Here is a 19,830-nt window from a genome sequence, read left to right on the forward strand (position 1 = left end):
ACGTATTTAATGATTAAAAATCCTACAAAATGTGCCAGGACTGGAAGGAGCATGTGCTAAGTGAATGACAACCCTAAAATTTACGAACAAGGTAAGAGACCCCCTGTATGTCTTGTACCCCCATCCCCTTGATTCATCATAATAACGGTATGAACAGGATGTCATTCAGTCACCATTTCTGTAGTCAACTGTCACTGCTCTAAGCCAGTCACTGAACATTCTTTATAAGTTGAAGTCTCTGATCCTTGACAAGCAAAATATTAACATGCTCTAAGTGTACGTAGATATGAGTTTGCAGTTTGCAGTTTCAGGTAGCACCAGTTGTAAATGCACAAAATAGACAATCACAGAAGATGCAAACTCCAAGCATATTTCCAAATTTCCTTGGCATTTAGAAGCAAGTATGATGAAGAGGAACACATAATAGGTAGACAGTTGCCTTACTGCAATAGATGCAATATTTCAGTGTAGATATCAACACTGTCAATGACTTGATAACAGTGAAAAGATCTACTCCAAAACATAGCATCTACTGCATTAAAGAAAATGTCTGTACTTAAAAAGTGTCGTTATTCAAACTTCCAAATACATGTATCTGCAATCAGCATCAGGCATTAACCAGTTAAATGTTAATCAGAACCTTATATGTAAGCCAGTCAATAACAAGACATATGATTTAATGGATAACATCTTGTTCTTTGCAGTTCATGCCATCACTTGTAAGTGGATAACACTGTGAGAATATCGAGAAGTGTCACTCTGCAATAAGCGAGAGTTGCAATGCTTTGTTATTTGCCAGCTAAAAGTCTACTGCAAACAATGCAAGATAGATAAACCCAGACAGGTAAATTGTCGTCTTTATTGTGTTGTAAACATGTACATAATAAACATGATAAACTGGGGCATATTCGAGAAGCAGTCTCTGATGTTGTTACAATATGGCCTCCTCCTGAACCGATACATATCACACAAAACTTGGGCCATTTGTGACGGCCAAACTGAACAAGTCATTACTATATACCAGCTTGTTGACTCTCACCACCTGCAGGGTAACGTACATTGACTTTTACTGTCATGCCATCTAATTTTGAAGTTTTTTTGCTGTCATAAGAACAAACCATCTTTATCAAGCCTGTACCTATGAAATTAATTTCTTGGAACCGACAGAGAATTAAGACATTATAATTGAGTAGTCATATAGCATCACTATTTGCAAAGTATCTAAAAGTATCGCTCTATTGGTCTGTCTTGACGCTCAGGATCGTCAAAAATGTTTCATTCAAATATCTGCTGTGAACGCCTCAGTATTTTTTTATTATTGTTCAAGCAACATGACAGTTGACATAGCATGGTAGAACATTGTACACAAGGTGCATTGATCAGAAAATGTGCAATAAACATTTGATTAGCTTGTACAGCCAAATATGTTCTGACGAAAGGTATTACATAATTGGTTATTTAACTGTAGATTTTTACCAACACCATAATAAAGTGACAAACTGAATATCCAGTCACATGTGTCTGTACAGCTATGATCGACTTGTGTGAAGTTAAAGTCACGACACTGACACTGAATGGGGTGACTGCAGTGCCAAGATTACTGTCTCAGGCAGATTACACTGTTTCCGTCTCTATCTGGTTAGGGATATTACTTTCTCCTGCCGATTCCATGTTCTGAAGCACCAGGTATCCAACAGCAACAAGAATCAAGATGACAAACACAATTATCCATATTGGGAATCCCTTGGACTTTGGTTTTCTGAAACGAAAAATTTAGGTGATATTCAACTTCATTTCTCTTGTAACTTGCAATTGACATGATTAATATATTAAACTTTACTTATGAGAGCATGTGTTGAAAGTTTAAACATTTTCCACATTTCTGCCACTAATAGAATATACAAATATATGGTTTCATGTAGAATCTAATTTAATGAAATCCACATTCAACCAATCTATCAAATGAAAATTACACAACAAAGAACTACACATGAACCTTTTCCTTGAAATTCTGTCATGCATGAGGTGAAATTGGGTTTAACGTTGTACATCAGATTATTTGTGTGTGTATGTGTGGCTGCTTGTGCTAGCATAACCTGAAGCTAGTTTTACAATGCTAGCTCACTGAGATACCATGTCACAGTTAAGCATGAATACCCCACACAGACAGATTATATTGACTCAGTGCCAACCGATCCTTGCTGTACCCATTAAGTGCCAGGCAGGGATCATAAGATATATATATTTACATATTTTGGTGTGACATGGTCAGGGTTTGAACCCATGACTTTCTGCTCTCCAGGCGGACACTCTAACCACTACACCATGGAGGCTGTCTATTGTATAATAGAAGTATAATGGAAGTATAATTAATAGCAGTGATTTAATATGCATACAGTTAACATATATCAGTATTTTACTTGCAATTTCAGTTTGTTCAGGAGTCACTGAGACTAGTTTTATAGCGCACTCAGCAATGGTGGTGATCTGTAAATAATTCAGTCTAGACCAGACAATCCAGTGATGAACAGTATGGACATCGATCTCCAAAATTGGGATACGATGACGTGTCAAACAAGTCAGCCAGTCTGACCACCCATTAGTCACCTACTGCGACAAGCATGGGTTCTTGTAGATCAATTCTAACCTGGATCTTCATGGGTAGATTGTTCAGGAGGTTAAATATGAACTGTATTCACAAGGTTTTCTTGAAATAGTTAAAAACAGTTTGTTCCCCATGACCATTTCGGTGATTTAAAGGTAACATACGTTGTTGGAGGTGGTGCAGCACGAGCTGGACGTGATGCTGCGGTGGTCACTTGTTCCTCAAAGTGTACAGGTTTTCCCCTTGGTGGCGTAGCCTGCAGAGGTGCTCTCCGCCGTGGCTCATTCCTTGTTGACCTGCTGGCGAACAATCAAAATATAATGAAAAGTTTCTGAAAAAAAAATGGAAAGTACTTAAATGATAATGTTTATCTGAAATTCTAAAAACAATATCCAGGTCCATACTGTTCAGCCCCAAATCAACCAATCACAAACACCAGTTCATTTGGCCTGAATGCCTGATACAGCATATCACTTATTACAACCACTATCAAAAGTCAGATAGAGTGGACTGGCCAATATCAAAGCCTTGCTATTTCTCTTGGCTTTGGCTCAGGGTTGCATCATGGGGAGACTGAGGAGTTGTCCACCTTGTCAAGACCATGTGATATCCTTTCCAATTGTTCTCATTTCTAATGGTTCCTGAAGTTGACTATCATCAGACACCTCTATCTATTAACCTTAACTCCTGTTCTTTAACACAGACAAATTTTCATTACAGACATCTTCATCAAGACATTCATTACAACCAAGAAAGCTGAAGAGGCAACAAGAATGTGCAAGGACCTATACCAGTTCCCATCAAGTGTGACATAAATTAAGTTTGAGCTGCATGTGTGCACACAACCTTGATGTGCCCATGTTTTGATTACATCAATAGCATAACAAATGGTATACAACACACAGATTAGTGACGTAGGAACACTAAAATGTCCTTTCATGTGTTCCTGTATTATTTTCCCTCATTATATTGTTGGTTCAAATTCATATCACAAGAATAAACACAGAACAGACCAACAAAATCTGACTGTCAATTCTTGAGAATATGTTCACATCACAAAAATAGAATTTGAAAGGATTTAAGAGTAATGACAAGCACTTAGGTCAAAAGTTTAATAATGCAAAAACTGGAACACATGGGTTGATTATGAGACTGTGCTAACTAAGCAATGGAATTTATACAGAATTCATCACAATTTAATTATCTCAGGTGGGCAAATTTGGAACAAATACATGCAATATATTTTTCATCAAAACTGGGATTTGACCAATATAACAACCCTGATTATAACATCCATCTGTGCGTATGTGTGTTTGTGTGATGTGCCAATGTGGGAATTGAAACCAGGTTTTTGGAGGGCTGAGTGAATGATTTAACCACTGGGCTACCCTCCCCATCAGGCTAAAGGACAACACTAAACTGTATGTAATTGCACCGGGTCCTCACAATCCAGTGGTCATACTAAGAACAATGATCAACAGTCTTTGCACAAGGTCATGTCAACGTGTCAGACCTCCCAATCTGTTCAACGGTAACTCAAAATCAGCCGAGAATTCTGGGTATCAATTCAACCAGTGATTTCCCACGGCTGCCACTTTTTAGTCACCTGTTATGTATGTCAGTATCACCTGGATATGGAATCAGTATCACCTGGATATGAAATCCGCATCACCTGGATCTGTTATCAGTATAACCTATAAACAGTGTCAATATTATCTGGATATGCTGTCAGTATCACCTGGATATGCAATGAGTTTCATCTGAGCTTTGTAAACAGTATCACCTGGATATGTAATCAGTATAACCTAGACCTATCGTCAGTATCACCTGGATGTTTTATCAGTATCACCTGGATATCTAGTCAGTATCACCTGGATATCTAGTCAGTATCACCTGGATGTTTTATCAGTATCACCTGGATGTTTTATCAGTATCACCTGGATATGTAGTCAGTATCACCTGGATGTTTTATCAGTATCACCTGGATGTTTTATCAGTATCACCTGGATATCTAGTCAGTATCACCTGGATATCTAGTCAGTATCACCTGGATGTTTTATCAGTATCACCTGGATGTTTTATCAGTATCACCTGGATATTTATTTACAATCACCTGAATATGTAATCAGTATCACCTAGATATGCTGTAAGTTCCATCTGAATTTGTAAACAGCATAACCTGGATATGTAATCAGTATCACCTGGACATACTGTCAGCATCACCTGAATATGTAATCAATACTACCTGAATAGCTAGTCAGCATCACCTCGCTATGTAGTCAGTATGACCTATACATACTGTCTAGATAAATAAGACTAGGGGGATACCTTAGCCAACTATCTTGTCATTGAGGCCTTGCGGGGCGAACGTGTGGAGTCTAAATATCCACCTAAGTTCGAGTGATCTCCTCTTTTGGGTGGTGCTAACAAGCTCAGGGTCCTCTCTGAGTTGTGCGATTATCTCGAAAGTGAGATCGGATTTGCCATGTTTTTCAGAGTTGAAGTGAATTGCAACAGGTTTGTCTCTGTTGTGTGTGATGTCAGCATAGTGTTCATTCAGTCTCGTTTTGAAACATCTTTTGGTTTCCCCATATCAGTATTACCTGGATATGTAGTGAGTATCACCTGGGTATGTAGTGAGTATCACCTGGATATGTAGTCAGTATCACCTGGATATGTAGTCAGTATCACCTGGATATGTGATCAGTATGACCTGGATATGTAGTCAGTATCACCTGGATATGTGATCAGTATCACCTGGATATGTGATCAGTATCACCTGGATATGTGATCAGTATCACCTGGATATGTAGTCAGTATCACCTGGATATGTGATCAGTATGACCTGGATATGTAGTCAGTATCACCTGGATATGTGATCAGTATCACCTGGATATGTAGTCAGTATCACCCGGACATGTAGTCAGTATCACCTGGATATTTGATCAGTATCACCTGGATATGTGATTAGGATCACCTAGATATGAAATCAGTATCACCTGGATATATAGTCAGTATCACCTGGATATGTGATCAGTATCACCTGGATATGTGATCAGTATCATCTGGATATGTGATTAGGATCACCTCAATATGCAATCGGTATCACCGGGACATGTAGTCAGTATCATCAGGATATGTGATCAGTAACATCTGGATATGTGATTAGTATCACCTGGATATGTGATTAGGATCACCTAGATATGTAATCAGTATCACCTGACCATGTAGTCAGTATCACTTGAACATGTAGTCAGCATCACCTGGATATATAGTCAGTATCACCTGGATATATAGTCGGTATCACCTGAATATATTGTCAGTAACACCTGGGTATGTAGTCAATATCACCTTGACATCTCATCTATATAACACAGATATGTAATCAGTATCACACATACTTTGGCACTTGGATATGTAATCCTGAAAAACTCTTGACACCTACATATATAATTCTGTTTTCCCTCGACAAATGGATATGTAATCCTGCTAAATCTTGACATCTACATATGCAATCCTGTCTAACTTTGACACCTAGATGTGTATTCCTGTATTCCCTGGTGATGTCAGTGTTAGTATGCAATCCTGTATTGCTGACAGTAAAGTAAGTAAATTTATCCTCAGTACCTTTCGATACACTCCACTACTGAGTCTAACAAAACCTTATGGGAGGTCACGTCAGGTAACCTTTGAGACTGACCAATCAGAACACAGCTTACCAAATCGCGAAAGTAGATATTCACACAAACTTTTTGAACTTTTACCTCAGAAAGGTTTGGACCCGAAAGATTCTGAATGCAACAAGTTGAAGTTTTTTCAGTCCCTTTGATAAATTGACAAGAAATTTGAAACTCAGATCAAGTAAACAGTTAATAACTTATTGTTATTCAAAATTTCAAACACAAAGATTGCATGCCATATTGCCACCGTGTTTGTTAAACTGGAAACTAGGGTAGATGAATCTGGTACTTCCTGTATTTTGCAATGTGCATTTACAAACAGAAGTCAATTACAAACTATCGGCAGTCACACATACTATCAATGCATCAATACTTTTTCCTTTCAACCACTGATTAATTGCTATCGGAGATTAACAATTGCAATCCATCAATAGTTCGATGCGGTATCACAAGGATGTTGTCAGTATCAACTAGATACGGAGTCAGTAAGTGTCAGCACAAAGAACCACATATAATCTTGCTGATAATGAAACATCCTCTGCCTTAGTACTAAAACTGTTATGAATGAGTGAGTTTAGTTTTATGCTGCTCTTATCAATATTCCAGCAATATCACCATGGTATTGTGCCAATGGCGGAAATCAAACCTGTCCTGGGATGAGCGAACACCTTAACCACTAGGCAACCCCACTGCCCCCAAACTGTGGTAACCGGAACAAAATATTACAACATGTATGTCAGTATGTGATATATTTTTGTAACTTGTGTGTGAGCCATATTCTCACTGTCAACTCACCTGACTGGGGCTTGTTTTTCTGAAATAAACCATTTATCACAATGTCAGAATTCATTCACAAGCAAATGATGAGCTACAAATCTTTTAAATTGTTAGTTAAGCATGTTCTCTCACAGAAGTGAAACATTGCAATGTCCCATACACATACATGTTGAAGGTTGGTGGAAATAACAAGTCTCACAGAATTGAAAAAAAAAAAAAAATGTGTACGATTATTCGAATGAAAAATTTTATTCTATATCTTAACACATTTTTTAATTTGCTACCTGACTGTCACAGGTTTGAGATGCTCCATTTTCATTCTCACCTTCATACTTTTCCACTTCTTCCTCATCCTCTTCTTCATCTTCGTCGTCATCATCATCAGGAACTTCCTCATATTTTGGCTTACTCACATAGCCCAGCTCAAAGTTGCGAAGCTTTTTCTCATAAAGTCCTCTAGTGGATTCTATACGGGGAAAGATGAAAAATTGCTTGTATAAGATGGAACAAGGTGCATACAGACATCGAGCACTAAATTCATCACCTTTTCAAGACTTTATATTTGTAATTTCCAAGGCATAAATTAGCCCTGTGAAGTCAAACCAAGACTTAACAAAAGTAAGCCTTTAAAGTTTGAGGCCTTTCACGCTTTTATGGATCTTGTCTACAATATTCCAACTGCCATGATACAAAGAAGATTTTACTTATGATATTATGATTCAATGAAAATCTCATAATCAGATGCATTCTTTTTACTTAACAGTAGAAAAGCAAATCATCAATCTAAAATTAGATACAGAAATTATTTGCAAATGAATACAACAAAAAATTTCTCCTGGAAAATGTGGGAATTTTCTTAACTCCTTCTTTTCAAAAGAGTGTTATTTCTTATCAAGAGCAGCAAGCCAGCAGGGTAGTGATCAGAAACCAATGTTGATTGCCAATTAATACTTACTGACAATTGGGCCAACTTTCACGCCATATCCAAGAAGCCTTTCACTAAGTTCTCGATCAGACAGGCTTGAAATACTGTCAGTTGGCGCCATTCTGGTAGGAGCTGGAGGACTGAAATAAGGCAATACCAATAAGATGGAAATCAGTTGTCTGAATTTCCAACAACAGCCTTTAGATATTTAGGTATTTAAAATATATTTACTAAACAATGACATTAAATTACATGACCTTTTTTTTTTACTCTGACACTGACTACTGTGTTCATGGTGTAGAGGTAAAAATAATGTGCACACCTTCAGCCAACTTAATGAGAGTTAATTCTAAGGTTTCTATGATAATATATGCAAACAGATATTGAAAGTTATTAAATAAGTTACATTTTATTACAAATAGCAATATTCCAGGAACATCACAGCTGGGACACGAGACATGTGCTTCATACATTGTACTCCTGTGGGAATCAAACACAGGCTCTCAGCATGACCACTAGGCTACCCCACCACCCCACAAGACGTTTGATGAAAACAATCAGGATGTCTTTGAGTCTGAACAACACAGACCTAGTTTGAACTTTGGTTGAATATTATATTATTGAATTGAATAGTACATGTATGCAAAAATATTCACTAATAGTTTTTGTTGTCCAATTCTGTCAAGTGTTAATTTGATAAGTGAATGAAAATCTAGTCCAACATAGACTAACAACTAGTCTCTGAAATGAACATATATTACTGAAAAAAAGTTCATAATAAAAAAATAACATAATGAAATGGAGCCCTGACACTTTCTTCATTTTCATCCCATGACAGATTGAGATCAACTGATAATTACTAGCCATGTGCTGGCTATGGATTCAGCAGATTGGTACAGACCCTGAAGATAAGGAAATCTAGACTTGCTACATTTTCTAGATCTATGTGGGCTTTCTTGGATATATTTGCTTCATGGTCAGTACGACAGACTAAACCCAACTATGCCTGTCAACATGCCAAATGCTCCTCTGCCTGACACTGATTCCTTGACCCCAACTACTGGCACAGATAGAGTGAAATGAATATATTCATGTGATACTGGCTACATATCCAGGTGATATAGACTAAATATCTAGGTGATACTGATTACACATCCAGGTGACACTGACTACATATCTAGACAATAGTGACTGCATATCCAGGTGATACTTATTGCATACCCTGGTGATAGTGATACTTCCTACATGAATGATCTAGATGATACTGAGAACACATGCAGGTGACAGTGCCTACATATCCAGGTGATACTACCTACATATTCAAGTGACACTGACCACAAATATAAGTGATAGTGACAATATATCCAGGTGATATTGACTACATATCTAGATGACACTGACTTCATATCCAGGTAATACTGCCTATACATGCAGGTGATAGTCATTACATACCCTGGAGATAGTGATACTGCCTACATATCCAGGTAACAGTGACAATATATCCAGGTGATACAGACTACATATTTAGGTCATAGTCAGTTCACAAAATCTGAAACGTTTCACACCATGACACTATATTGGTAGTTAGATAGTAAGGAAATATAACCATGTCATGAAACTAACAAGTGAGTATCGCTTGCAGTTTTTGCAGTACTTTGCTGCTTGAAAAATGTCCAAATTTACAGTATTCCAGGTCATAATGTCTACATAACTAATAAACTATCGCAACAAGCTGACATTACTCTACACATCTAAGTGATGCTCATATCAGGGTGATACTGACTACATATCCAGGTGATACTGATTACATATCCAGGTGATACTGACTACATATCCAGGTGATACTGACTACATACCCAGGTGATACTGACTACATATCCAGGTAATACTGACATGTCCTGGTCGTAAATCTGGAACGTTTTGCAAGCAGAAGAGTATTGCAAACACTACAAGTGATAAACCTTTGCGAATGTTTCATAACACACTTTTTTTCAATTGTCAAAATTGGACACTTTCAAATATACTTAAGTTCTTGTGGCTGTGTGCAAAATATAGCTGAGACTAATAAGTGACAAGAGGCATGTTTATGTCTTTATCTGAATACAAGTCCGAAAATATTGTCAAGTCAAATATGGGACACTAATTTGGAAAGGGTTATAGCTAAACCGGCGTCACAGCGAAACGTCACCAAAATCGTTTGTCGAAAACGGCTACTGATTCATGGGCTAAATATAGAGAAAAAAATGTGTCCATCACGTTGTCTTATCGCATACCACACAGTGGTGATGAATGATGTGTAATGGGTGCATATGTGGGTGTTTTAAATACAGTTTAATTTTGACACTGAGTGATTAATGAAAACAAGAAGATAACAGAAAAGAACGAAGACTTGCTTTGTCGAACATACTTTCGCTTTCACTTCATTCCAAAAGTTTGTTTGCAAATCCTAAATTTTAGTCATAAATTTCACGTGAAACAGATTACAATGTCCATTTGGCACGTTATACACCTTTATGAAAACACACATATGAGAACTGATAAATCAACTATGTTATAACAGTTTGACCCCATCATTTAAATAATGGATACAAACCGTCGATTATATCAATACTTGTTTGCGAATCTTCGGATTATTACGTAGGTTCTGAAGCGATTTACTTCCAGGTCACATTTAGAAATGGCGCGATCGTATGCGCGACCTTTACATTATGAAACAGAAACACCGGTTGGATTGAAGGAAGCACCGACCTTTGCCCTAACCAATCAACGTAAGTGTGTTATAATGCAAAGGAAAGAACGTGGAACCGGAAGAAAACAAACCACATGTCATTTGTCTGAACATTTTGTGTGAAAGCGAGCAGAAATCGAAAATATATTGAATATCATGAAGATACTAACATGGAACGTAAACGGCATCAGAACTCGCCCATCAGTCAAGGAGGATATCGAATCTCTGGACGCTGACATTCTTTGCTTTCAAGAAACTAAAGTGACACGTGAGTTAATTTATCACCTTTTTCAGTTCATACATAACATTATATAATTTGATTAACTGTGTGACGACATGGCTGCATGACAGCCGTAGCCCTTTACTTTTGGCAGTGATGCTGAATACAGGCATTGTGACGTAGCTGAGAGGAGAGGACGAGTTATATGCTTCAGGGACTGGATGTGACTGATATTTTAGTGACTAGAGACATGGTGTGACTTATGTTTCAGTGACTAGAGACAGGATGTGACTGGTGTTTTAGTGACTAGAGACAGCTTGTGACGTATGTTTCAGTCACAAGAGACACTGTGTGACTTATGTTTCAGTGACTAGAGACAGGATGTGACTGATGTTTCAGTGACTAGTGACTGATGTTTCAGTGACTAGAGACACTGTGTGACTTTTGTGTTAGTGACTAGAGACAGGATGTGACTGATGTTTCAGTGACTAGAGACAGAGTGTGACTGGTGTGTTGGTGACTAGGGACATTGTGTAACTGATGTTTTAGTGACTACAGACATGGTGTGACATGTTTCATTGACTACAGACAGGATGTGACTGATGTTTCAGTGACGAGACACTGTGTTGCTTATGTTTCAGTGACTACAGACAGGGTGTGACTGGTGTTTCAGTGACTAGAGACAGAATGTGACTGATGTTTCAGTTTCTAGAGACACGGTGTGACTGTGATATATTGTAAGTACAGACATCGTGTAATGTTGCAGGGGACATGCTGGAAGAGCCAGTAGCTGTCATTGAAGGCTACAACTCCTACTTCAGCTTCAGTCGTAAGAAAACAGGATATTCTGGTATGTTGACCTGATGGCAAAACTGGAGATATATACTGCTATGTGGTTATTGTCTGATACTGATAGGCCAAAATTCCATAACTGAGGGATACCCTGATCTTGTTATGTTGTGTAATGAGCACATTAATAGCCTGTCATCCTTAAACTATTTGTTATGATCAAAAGAATATTTTCTTCAACTTTGTGAATTTGAGAACTTATTAGTTGTCCAAACAAAATGTTAATCTGCTACTGAGAGTTGAATATAGTAGCAATAATTAGCTACTGTGAATAAGAAACTGCTGATGCTGTTAACAAAATGATAACACTTAAAGGTCACATGCAGCCAAAAAATCAAACATAATTAAAACACAATCATCACTTATTCATGACATTTACTATACATTGCTACTTGTTAAAAAACGAAAAAACAAAATTGTAAGCGTACAATCGCGATTCAAAAGTGCCCCTGCCTTTCCCAATCCCTGCCTGTCATATACAAGTAGGAGAGTTTTATGGATAGATGTATACAACTTTTTAACATTGATATGAGCGATGTTAGTTTGCGTGACATTGTTCATGTTAATATTAAAGGTCACATGCAACCAAAAAATCAAACATAACTAAAACACAATTATCCCTTATTCATGACATATAGTATACATTGCTGCTTGTAAAAAAACCCAAATAAACACAATTTTAAGCGTACTGTCATGATTCAAAGTGCAATATTATGTACCTGGGTTTACTTCCTTGGAAACGAAGCCCTTGGGAGACCGAACCCAGTCATAGCAGGTGGTGTGCACGCAATTGAACGACGGCTTCCGATTGGCTGGTTCATTTGTTGATATGCTGAGGGTTCATTGTATGTACAAAAAGACCCGTTTGATGAGTATTTTAGAAGTTTGGCGAGTCACAAGAAAGTAAGATTTTTTATGGTTAACAACTTCTTTTATTGTACTTTGATGCGTCATTTCAGTATGGATTCATATACTGTTGTCAGACAAAATCATATACACTAGAAGAAGCTGTTAACCGTAAAGAATGTATATAGAGATGTTGGGTTTTGTAAATACATGTTCTCTGAATTTATGTTCGATCCAATCAGAAATCATCTCAGTAAAGATGGTGAACTAGCTCCGTGAACCTATTCAATGCGCATGCGTTATGGGCGCAGTGCAGCACAGATGTTGAAAACACTTTTCTCCCCAGTGCTGGGGGAAATTTAGTGAATTATTTGAACTCCAATTTCGCAGGCTTTTTTTATCGCATTTATTTTTCAACTTAATAGGTTGAATCAGCATTTTTGATGATTTGTTTCAGTAAGTGCACACCAAAAGGTATCAGAATCTGCAAATTTGTGTTTTACGTTGCATGTGACCTTTAAAGAAGTTGTATATCACTAGAACTCGCCTCCTTCTTGTCCATCACACCAACTTCTAAATGGCACTCAAAGATGTTCCCCCCCCATCATGTACCTGGAATATTTCTGAGTGCAGTGTTAAACAAGCAAGGTCTTGTAAGTTCCAGCATGAGTTGTGTTGTAGGTGTGGCCACGTACTGTCGTGAATCTTACACTCCTGTCAAGGCAGAAGAAGGACTCAGTGGGGTCCTGGCCAGTGGGAAAGGAGATGTTGGTTGCTGTGGCAACCTTGGCTATTTCGGTAAAGAAGAACTCGAGTCCCTGGATGCTGAAGGCCGAGCCATCATTACTCAGCACACTGTAAGGTAGATAAACAATCACAACACACGCCCAGTAGTCATCTGCAGTTAGTTTACCATGTGTGATAAGTAAGTGAATGTAATTGCTGAATCAGCAGTATTCCATCTGTATTATATCTGCCTCACTATAGTATGAGAACAGTACTGGGGTAGCCTAGTAGTTAAAGCATTTGCACATCATGTCTGAAACACAGGTATGTGAAGCCCTTTTCTGGTATTACCTGCTGTGATATTGATGGAATATAGCTAAAAGCAGCAGAAAACCATCCTCACTCTGTCACTGTTATAGCCATTCTCTTCAGAGGTTACTTCTGTCATAACTTCCTACACAACCTCTGTTCTAATACGTCTCTTTCATGGTACGAATGTTCTGGATTCATGATCAGTTGTGGTCAGATTTAGTTGCGCAATTACCAACGCTGTTTCAAAGGTGAGAAGAGATCTCAAAGCCTCAGAAATTTCAGTATGCTTCAGGGAAACTAGAACCCCTTCCCCAGCATGATGTGCGTATGTTTTCTCTAGACAAAACCTGGGCATGAAATGGTGGATCACTGATGTCTACAGCCTCTTTGTTGACAGTGGACAAGTTAGCCATTAAATGTATTAAGTGTCACATCAACAAAGACATCTTGTGGATTGATTCCTGCATTCTCTATTGCGCTAGTTTTTGTTTTTTAGTTAAACATGAAATACAGAATATGTCCGCACATTAATCAGCTAACTCTGCCACATTGGATCTAAGTTAATGTAATGTGATCAGATTGGACAGAAGGGAGAAAGGTCGCTGGGGGATCATACAGGAGTGAGGAACTATATCCGTATTGGAACAGATGTTGTGTAGGAAGATACGACAGGACTAACCTCTGTAGGTTGAGACATTGTCAGCATGTTATGATGTCTCCTTACCTTGTTCCATCAAACACTATTGATATGATGTATCCATTAGTTTACAATAGATGCCTGAGAGCCATTGAATGCGATGGGTATGACATATCAATCAGGTGATTATAGATGCCTTGGAGCCATGGTCTTTTTTTCTGACCAGATTGGGAATTATGGTTAATATTGCCCTCCAGTCATGAGCAAGAGAAATACTGTGCTGAGAGACATTAGAGACCGAAGTGATGGCGGGAGTGATAGCACTTGTCAAAATGATGCCATGATATTAGTATGGCTGTGTTAAAGCACCTGTACAACAGTAACGTAAATGTTGAAGATTGAGGGATGGTTTGAATTCCCTACCTGTTACTTTATTCCTCCAGATGGTATGGACATTTATCTGTGCAGGAATTCAGATGGTGAAGTGAAAGATTTGGCAATCATCAATGTGTATGTGCCACGAGTGGACTGTGAGAGAGAAGACAGGAAAGAGTTTAAGCTGCGGTTCCTGACACTGCTTCAGACCAGGGCCGAGGCTCTCCTCACGCAAGGAAGGTATGTGATACTGTTTCAGACGAGACCTCCTTTGTATAAGATACAGTCAAATCTCGTTAATATGACCTCCATTTATCTGACAATCAGCTTTATCCGACACTTGTGTTGGTAACAAATTAACATTGTCTTATTTATTTAGTCCGACACCCACAACAATTTGCTGTGCAATAGACGATGATGGATTAATGAGACTTGACTGTACATTGTTCCATGATCCCAAAATGAGTCACAGGAAGGGTGTATTATTGAATTCTTTCAATGAAGTAACAAAGAATGGCTCTTTGCAAGAAAAGGAAAAATAATTTTTATCAGTGATGGAAGCCAACAAAATCCAGCTGTTTTCAACAGACCATTTTCATGACTCAGCATGTCAGAATTTTCAGATAACATTAAGATTGGTTTGTGTTGTAGTTACGTGATTGTTCTTGGGGACATCAACATCTCCCATCGGATGATTGACCACTGTAACCCAGACAGTGAGGTGAGTTGGGGTTAGACACCAGGTGTTAGTTTCAGCTTGTTTTATTGTCTCTGTTTCAACTTATCTCTATGATGATTTGCAGCAATGGTGAAAAGACAGGATTTCTCATAATTGCATTTAAATTAGAAAAAAATCACATCCATCACGAAAAAGTCATCCTCTTTGTAATCATTAAGGATCATATTCTTCCGCTGAAGTGAGGTGTGTTGGGGTGTATTTATTTGGTTATTCAGTTGGGTGCTATGTACGTGAGATATGAGGGATGATATGGAGGTGAAATATGAGGGATGATAGAAATATAATGTATAGGTGAGATATGAGGGGAGGTACAATGGTGAGATATGAGAGTGTGATATATGGATTGAGATACGAAGGGTGACATATAGATGAGATATGAGGGGTGATGTGTAGGTGAGATATGAGGGGTGATACATAGGTGAGATATGTGCGGTGATGTATAGGTGAGATATGAGGGGGTGATACATAGGTGAGATATGAAGGTCAGTCTAAGTAAACTTATCCTTAGTACTTTTCGTTACACTCCACTACTGACTCTAACAAAATGGGAGGTCGCATCAGGTAACCTTTGAGACTGACCAATCAGAACACAGCTTACAAGTGCACATTCGCATATACCTTTTGAACTTTTTATCTCAAAAAGGTTCGTACCTGAATTATTCTGAATGCTTTTTAGCGTACGCTTGCTTCTGGGTGATGCATACGGCGTACGTACAACCATGACAATGGTGAGTAAACAGTCGCTGAAAACAGTGTTTTTGGCAATATTCAAGGATGTTATCTTGCGGAAATATTAGCTAATGGTAACCATGTCACCAGAAACCCCAATGTGTATATACTGCAGGTTAAATAACTGTGATATATGCAGCTTTTAGTTTGTGGAGAGATCTCTGTCAGTGACCTGAATATTTTGAAAGTCCCTCCGATCCCTAAATAGTAGCCGTTGTCTGATCAGTTAAATCTGTTTAACCGTCTCGCATTTGATTGGACGGCCATTTGTCGCTCAAAGGTTACCTAACGCAACCTTCTACTAAGTTTTGTTAGACTCAGTGGTGTAGTGTAACGAAATACACTGAGACTAAGTTTACTTGACTGATATGAAGTTTGATGTATAGGTGAGATATGAGAGGTGATATGTAAGTGAAATGTTAGAGGGCGATGCATTGGTGAGATATGAGGAGTGATATATAGGCAAGATATGAGAGTGTGATATATACATGAGATATGAGGAGTGATGTGTAGGTGAGATATGAGAGTGTGATATATGAGTGAGATATGAGGGGTGATACATAAGTGAGATGTGAGGGGTGATTTGTGAGATATGACATTGTGATATATAGGTGAGCTATGAGAGTGTGATATATAGGTGAGATATGAGGGGTGATGTATAGGAGAAAACATGCCTGCGAGGTTTTGGTAGACAATGCAAAACTCGAGGGGAGCGATATATAGGTGATATTTGAGGGGTTGATATGTAGGTGAAATATGAGGGGTGATGTATAAGTGAGGTGTGAGGGGTGATATGTAAGTGAGAGGACAGAGGGGTGGTAAGTAAGTGAGATATGATAGTGTGATATATAGGTGAGATATGCTGGGTGATACATAAGTGAGAGGACGGTGGGGTGGTACATAAATGAGATATGAGAATGCAATATATAGGTGAGATATGAGGGGTGACATATAGATGAGGAATGATATATATTTGAGATATGAGAGTGTGATATATAGGTGAGATATGCTGGGTGATACATAAGTGAGAGGACGGTGGGGTGGTACATAAATGAGATATGAGAATGCAATATATAGGTGTGATATGAGGAATGATATATAGGTTAGATATGAGAGGTAATATATGAGGTATGATTGGTGATATATCAGTGAGAGTGTGATATATCAGTGAGAGTGAGGTAGGAGAGTGAGTGCATTAATGAGTGAGATAGGAGAGCATGTACATTTATCAGTGAGGTAGTGTTGCTCCCATGTGTATGGTCATAAGTTGGTATTATAAAACAAACAGGACATGAGTGTATGCAATAATAAACTTTATCATATTTCCAACATTGTGTTTGAAGTTTGCTGTTTATTCATCTCAGGACTTTAACCTTCGACTTGACCGTCAGTGGCTGAACAGGTTCTTATGGAGTGAAGGTCAAGATTCATCACTGGAAGCCAAGGATGAACAAGAGCTGCTTCAGATTTCAACCCCAGATACAAAAACTGGCCAGTTTATAGACTCTTTTCGGTACTTTTACCCTGACCAAAAAGATGCCTTCACCTGCTGGTGCACCCTGACATCATCAAGAGTCAACAACTATGGCACCCGGCTTGATTACATCCTTGGAGATGCAGAACTGATTAAAAGCAGCCTGAAGACTTGTGTCCAGATGGTGGATGTGCAGGGTTCAGACCATTGCCCTGTGAAGGCAGAATTCAGTCTAGATGGTGTGCCAGCAATTAAAGCTCCATCACTGTGCACAAAGTACATGCCTGAGTTTGCAGGAAAGCAGCAAAAGCTATCATCATTCTTTGTCAAAGCTGCAAAGAAGGAATCAACAAATGCTTCTGAGGAAGTCATTGAACTGACCAGCTCTCAGAGCTCACAAGAATCGAACAAAAGTGTTGAAGCCAACACCGACAAGAAGAGACCATTGGTGGAGGATTCCAGGAAACCTGTAGGGAAGAAACCTAAACTTGAATCAAAGAAGTCTTCTGAAGAAGGAAAGCAAGCAAACTTGATGAGTTTCTTCAGAAAAAAACCGACTGCCAATACCAAACCAGAATCTGTGAAACAAAAGTCAAATGCTGAGGAAAAATCTTCCCATATAACAAATGGGGAGAAGATCCAAGACAAGACAGTTGACAAGAAGCTTGCTGAAACTTCTGAGAAAGTGGTCAAGACCACGGACAAAAAACCTGAAACAGTGAAGTCTTCCAGCGCTGCATGGAAAGGTCTTCTGGGGGGGCTGGGCAAGCCACCATTATGCAAGGGCCATAAGGAAGCGTGTGTGATTCGGATGGTGAAGAAAGATGGTCCGAACAAGTTCAGACAATTTTATGTGTGTGCTCGAGCTGAGGGTCACAGTGGCAACCCAGAGGCAAGATGTGAACATTTTGAATGGTTGGACAAGAATAAAAAAAAGAAGCCATGATGCCTAACTGACACCAATAACTATACATGTGATTCTTATCAGGAATTTTGTGGGCATTATCAGAGTATGAAATACGCCAAAAACTCAGGAAGGCATCAGGGCAGGTAAATTCAAAATGTTACCAGCCCAAAAAGGATTTAACAAGACCACATCTAGTTAATTTACCCAGATGAAAAGAAGATCTAAAATTTTCACCAGACCATTGGACTGGCTAGCCGTAAATTTAGGCTGTCCGTCAGAAATCTAGCCCGCCTCGGCAGTCATACTGGCCTTATTTCATACACTTGTATCATACTGACACCCTTTCTGCATGTTTTTCAGAATGAACACATAGAGAGGGGTGTTTGATCATAAACGAATCACAAACTTTCAAATTTGTGTTCCAATTCACCTAGATGACAGAGTGAAGAGAATTAGTTTTTTTTATATTTCATTATCCATGTATCTTTACATTGAATGACAAGCGCATTTTTTTTACAAACATCACAGAAATGCTATTTTCCAAAGACATTGCCACACGTATATTAGAAACTTGAGAGAATAAATTTGCACAGAGACATTTGAGTTAATGTGTTATAGAATATATACGTTTTGCTAATCATAGAAAATGATCAATTCTCAAAATTTTATTCTTGTTGAATGGCTGTAAGCTGTGGTATTTTTGAGGTTATTGACATGTCTGGGAACTATGGATTTGGTACTTCTTTATCACTACATTGGTGTGAGTGAAATGTGTAAATTGAATTCCAAAGTTATCTTTCTTAACATCCACAGTGTTGATGACTTTGAAACTATGATACTTTGTATACTTTGTGTAAATGTGATCCTACATATCACTACTTTTACTGTGAACTTTTTCAAGTCAGCCAGTGAACCATCTTGACACCTTACTTCAATAATCACTGGTATCATTAATAAAAATTGGTAATCTTTCAAATGTTTTGAGTGAGTGAGTTTTACGCTGCTTTTACCAATATTTCGCCTATATCAGCGTGGGACACCAAAAATGGACTGGAGAATCGAACTCAGGTCTTCGGCTTGATGAGCAACCTTCAATCACTTGGAAACCCCACCACCCCAGAAATGTTTTGAAGGGTGCAGCAATTTAAACCTCTCTTCAAATATGGAAAGTTGGACCAGAATTTAAACCAGTTTCTAAATTCTGTCAAAGAATGTTACATGTATCTCAGTTTATGATATATATAATGTATACCACAATGTCAAAACATTTTGAAATGATTTGTTGTTTAATGAAAAGATTC

General features: G+C 38.3%; 2 protein-coding genes across 3 annotated transcripts; one reads left to right on the forward strand and one right to left on the reverse strand.

Annotated features, from left to right (window-relative positions):
• Positions 1–839: 839 nt before the first annotated feature.
• Positions 840–10,708, reverse strand: LOC137295785 (emerin homolog 1-like). 2 transcript variants are annotated; one of them, XM_067827328.1, is made up of 6 exons: positions 10,581–10,708; positions 8,018–8,127; positions 7,388–7,528; positions 7,081–7,099; positions 2,770–2,901; positions 840–1,759 (listed from the first exon to the last, which is right to left on the reverse strand). In XM_067827328.1, the coding sequence occupies exons 2-6, from the start codon at positions 8,106–8,108 to the stop codon at positions 1,615–1,617; spliced, it is 528 nt and encodes a 175-aa protein (XP_067683429.1). In that variant the 5' UTR covers positions 8,109–8,127; positions 10,581–10,708; the 3' UTR covers positions 840–1,614. The 2 variants fall into 2 exon arrangements, with proteins under 2 accessions (XP_067683429.1, XP_067683428.1); XM_067827327.1 differs by having other exon boundaries at positions 2,770–2,904; positions 10,581–10,682.
• Positions 10,652–19,127, forward strand: LOC137295784 (DNA-(apurinic or apyrimidinic site) endonuclease 2-like). Its single transcript, XM_067827326.1, has 6 exons — positions 10,652–10,983; positions 11,702–11,785; positions 13,312–13,492; positions 14,774–14,920; positions 15,332–15,401; positions 17,513–19,127. Exons 1-6 carry the CDS (start codon positions 10,872–10,874, stop codon positions 18,566–18,568), a joined length of 1,650 nt encoding a protein of 549 aa, XP_067683427.1. The 5' UTR covers positions 10,652–10,871; the 3' UTR covers positions 18,569–19,127.
• Positions 19,128–19,830: the final 703 nt, after the last annotated feature.

This window comes from Haliotis asinina, chromosome 9, assembly GCF_037392515.1.
Source record: "Haliotis asinina isolate JCU_RB_2024 chromosome 9, JCU_Hal_asi_v2, whole genome shotgun sequence".
Lineage (NCBI taxonomy): Eukaryota > Metazoa > Mollusca > Gastropoda > Lepetellida > Haliotidae > Haliotis > Haliotis asinina.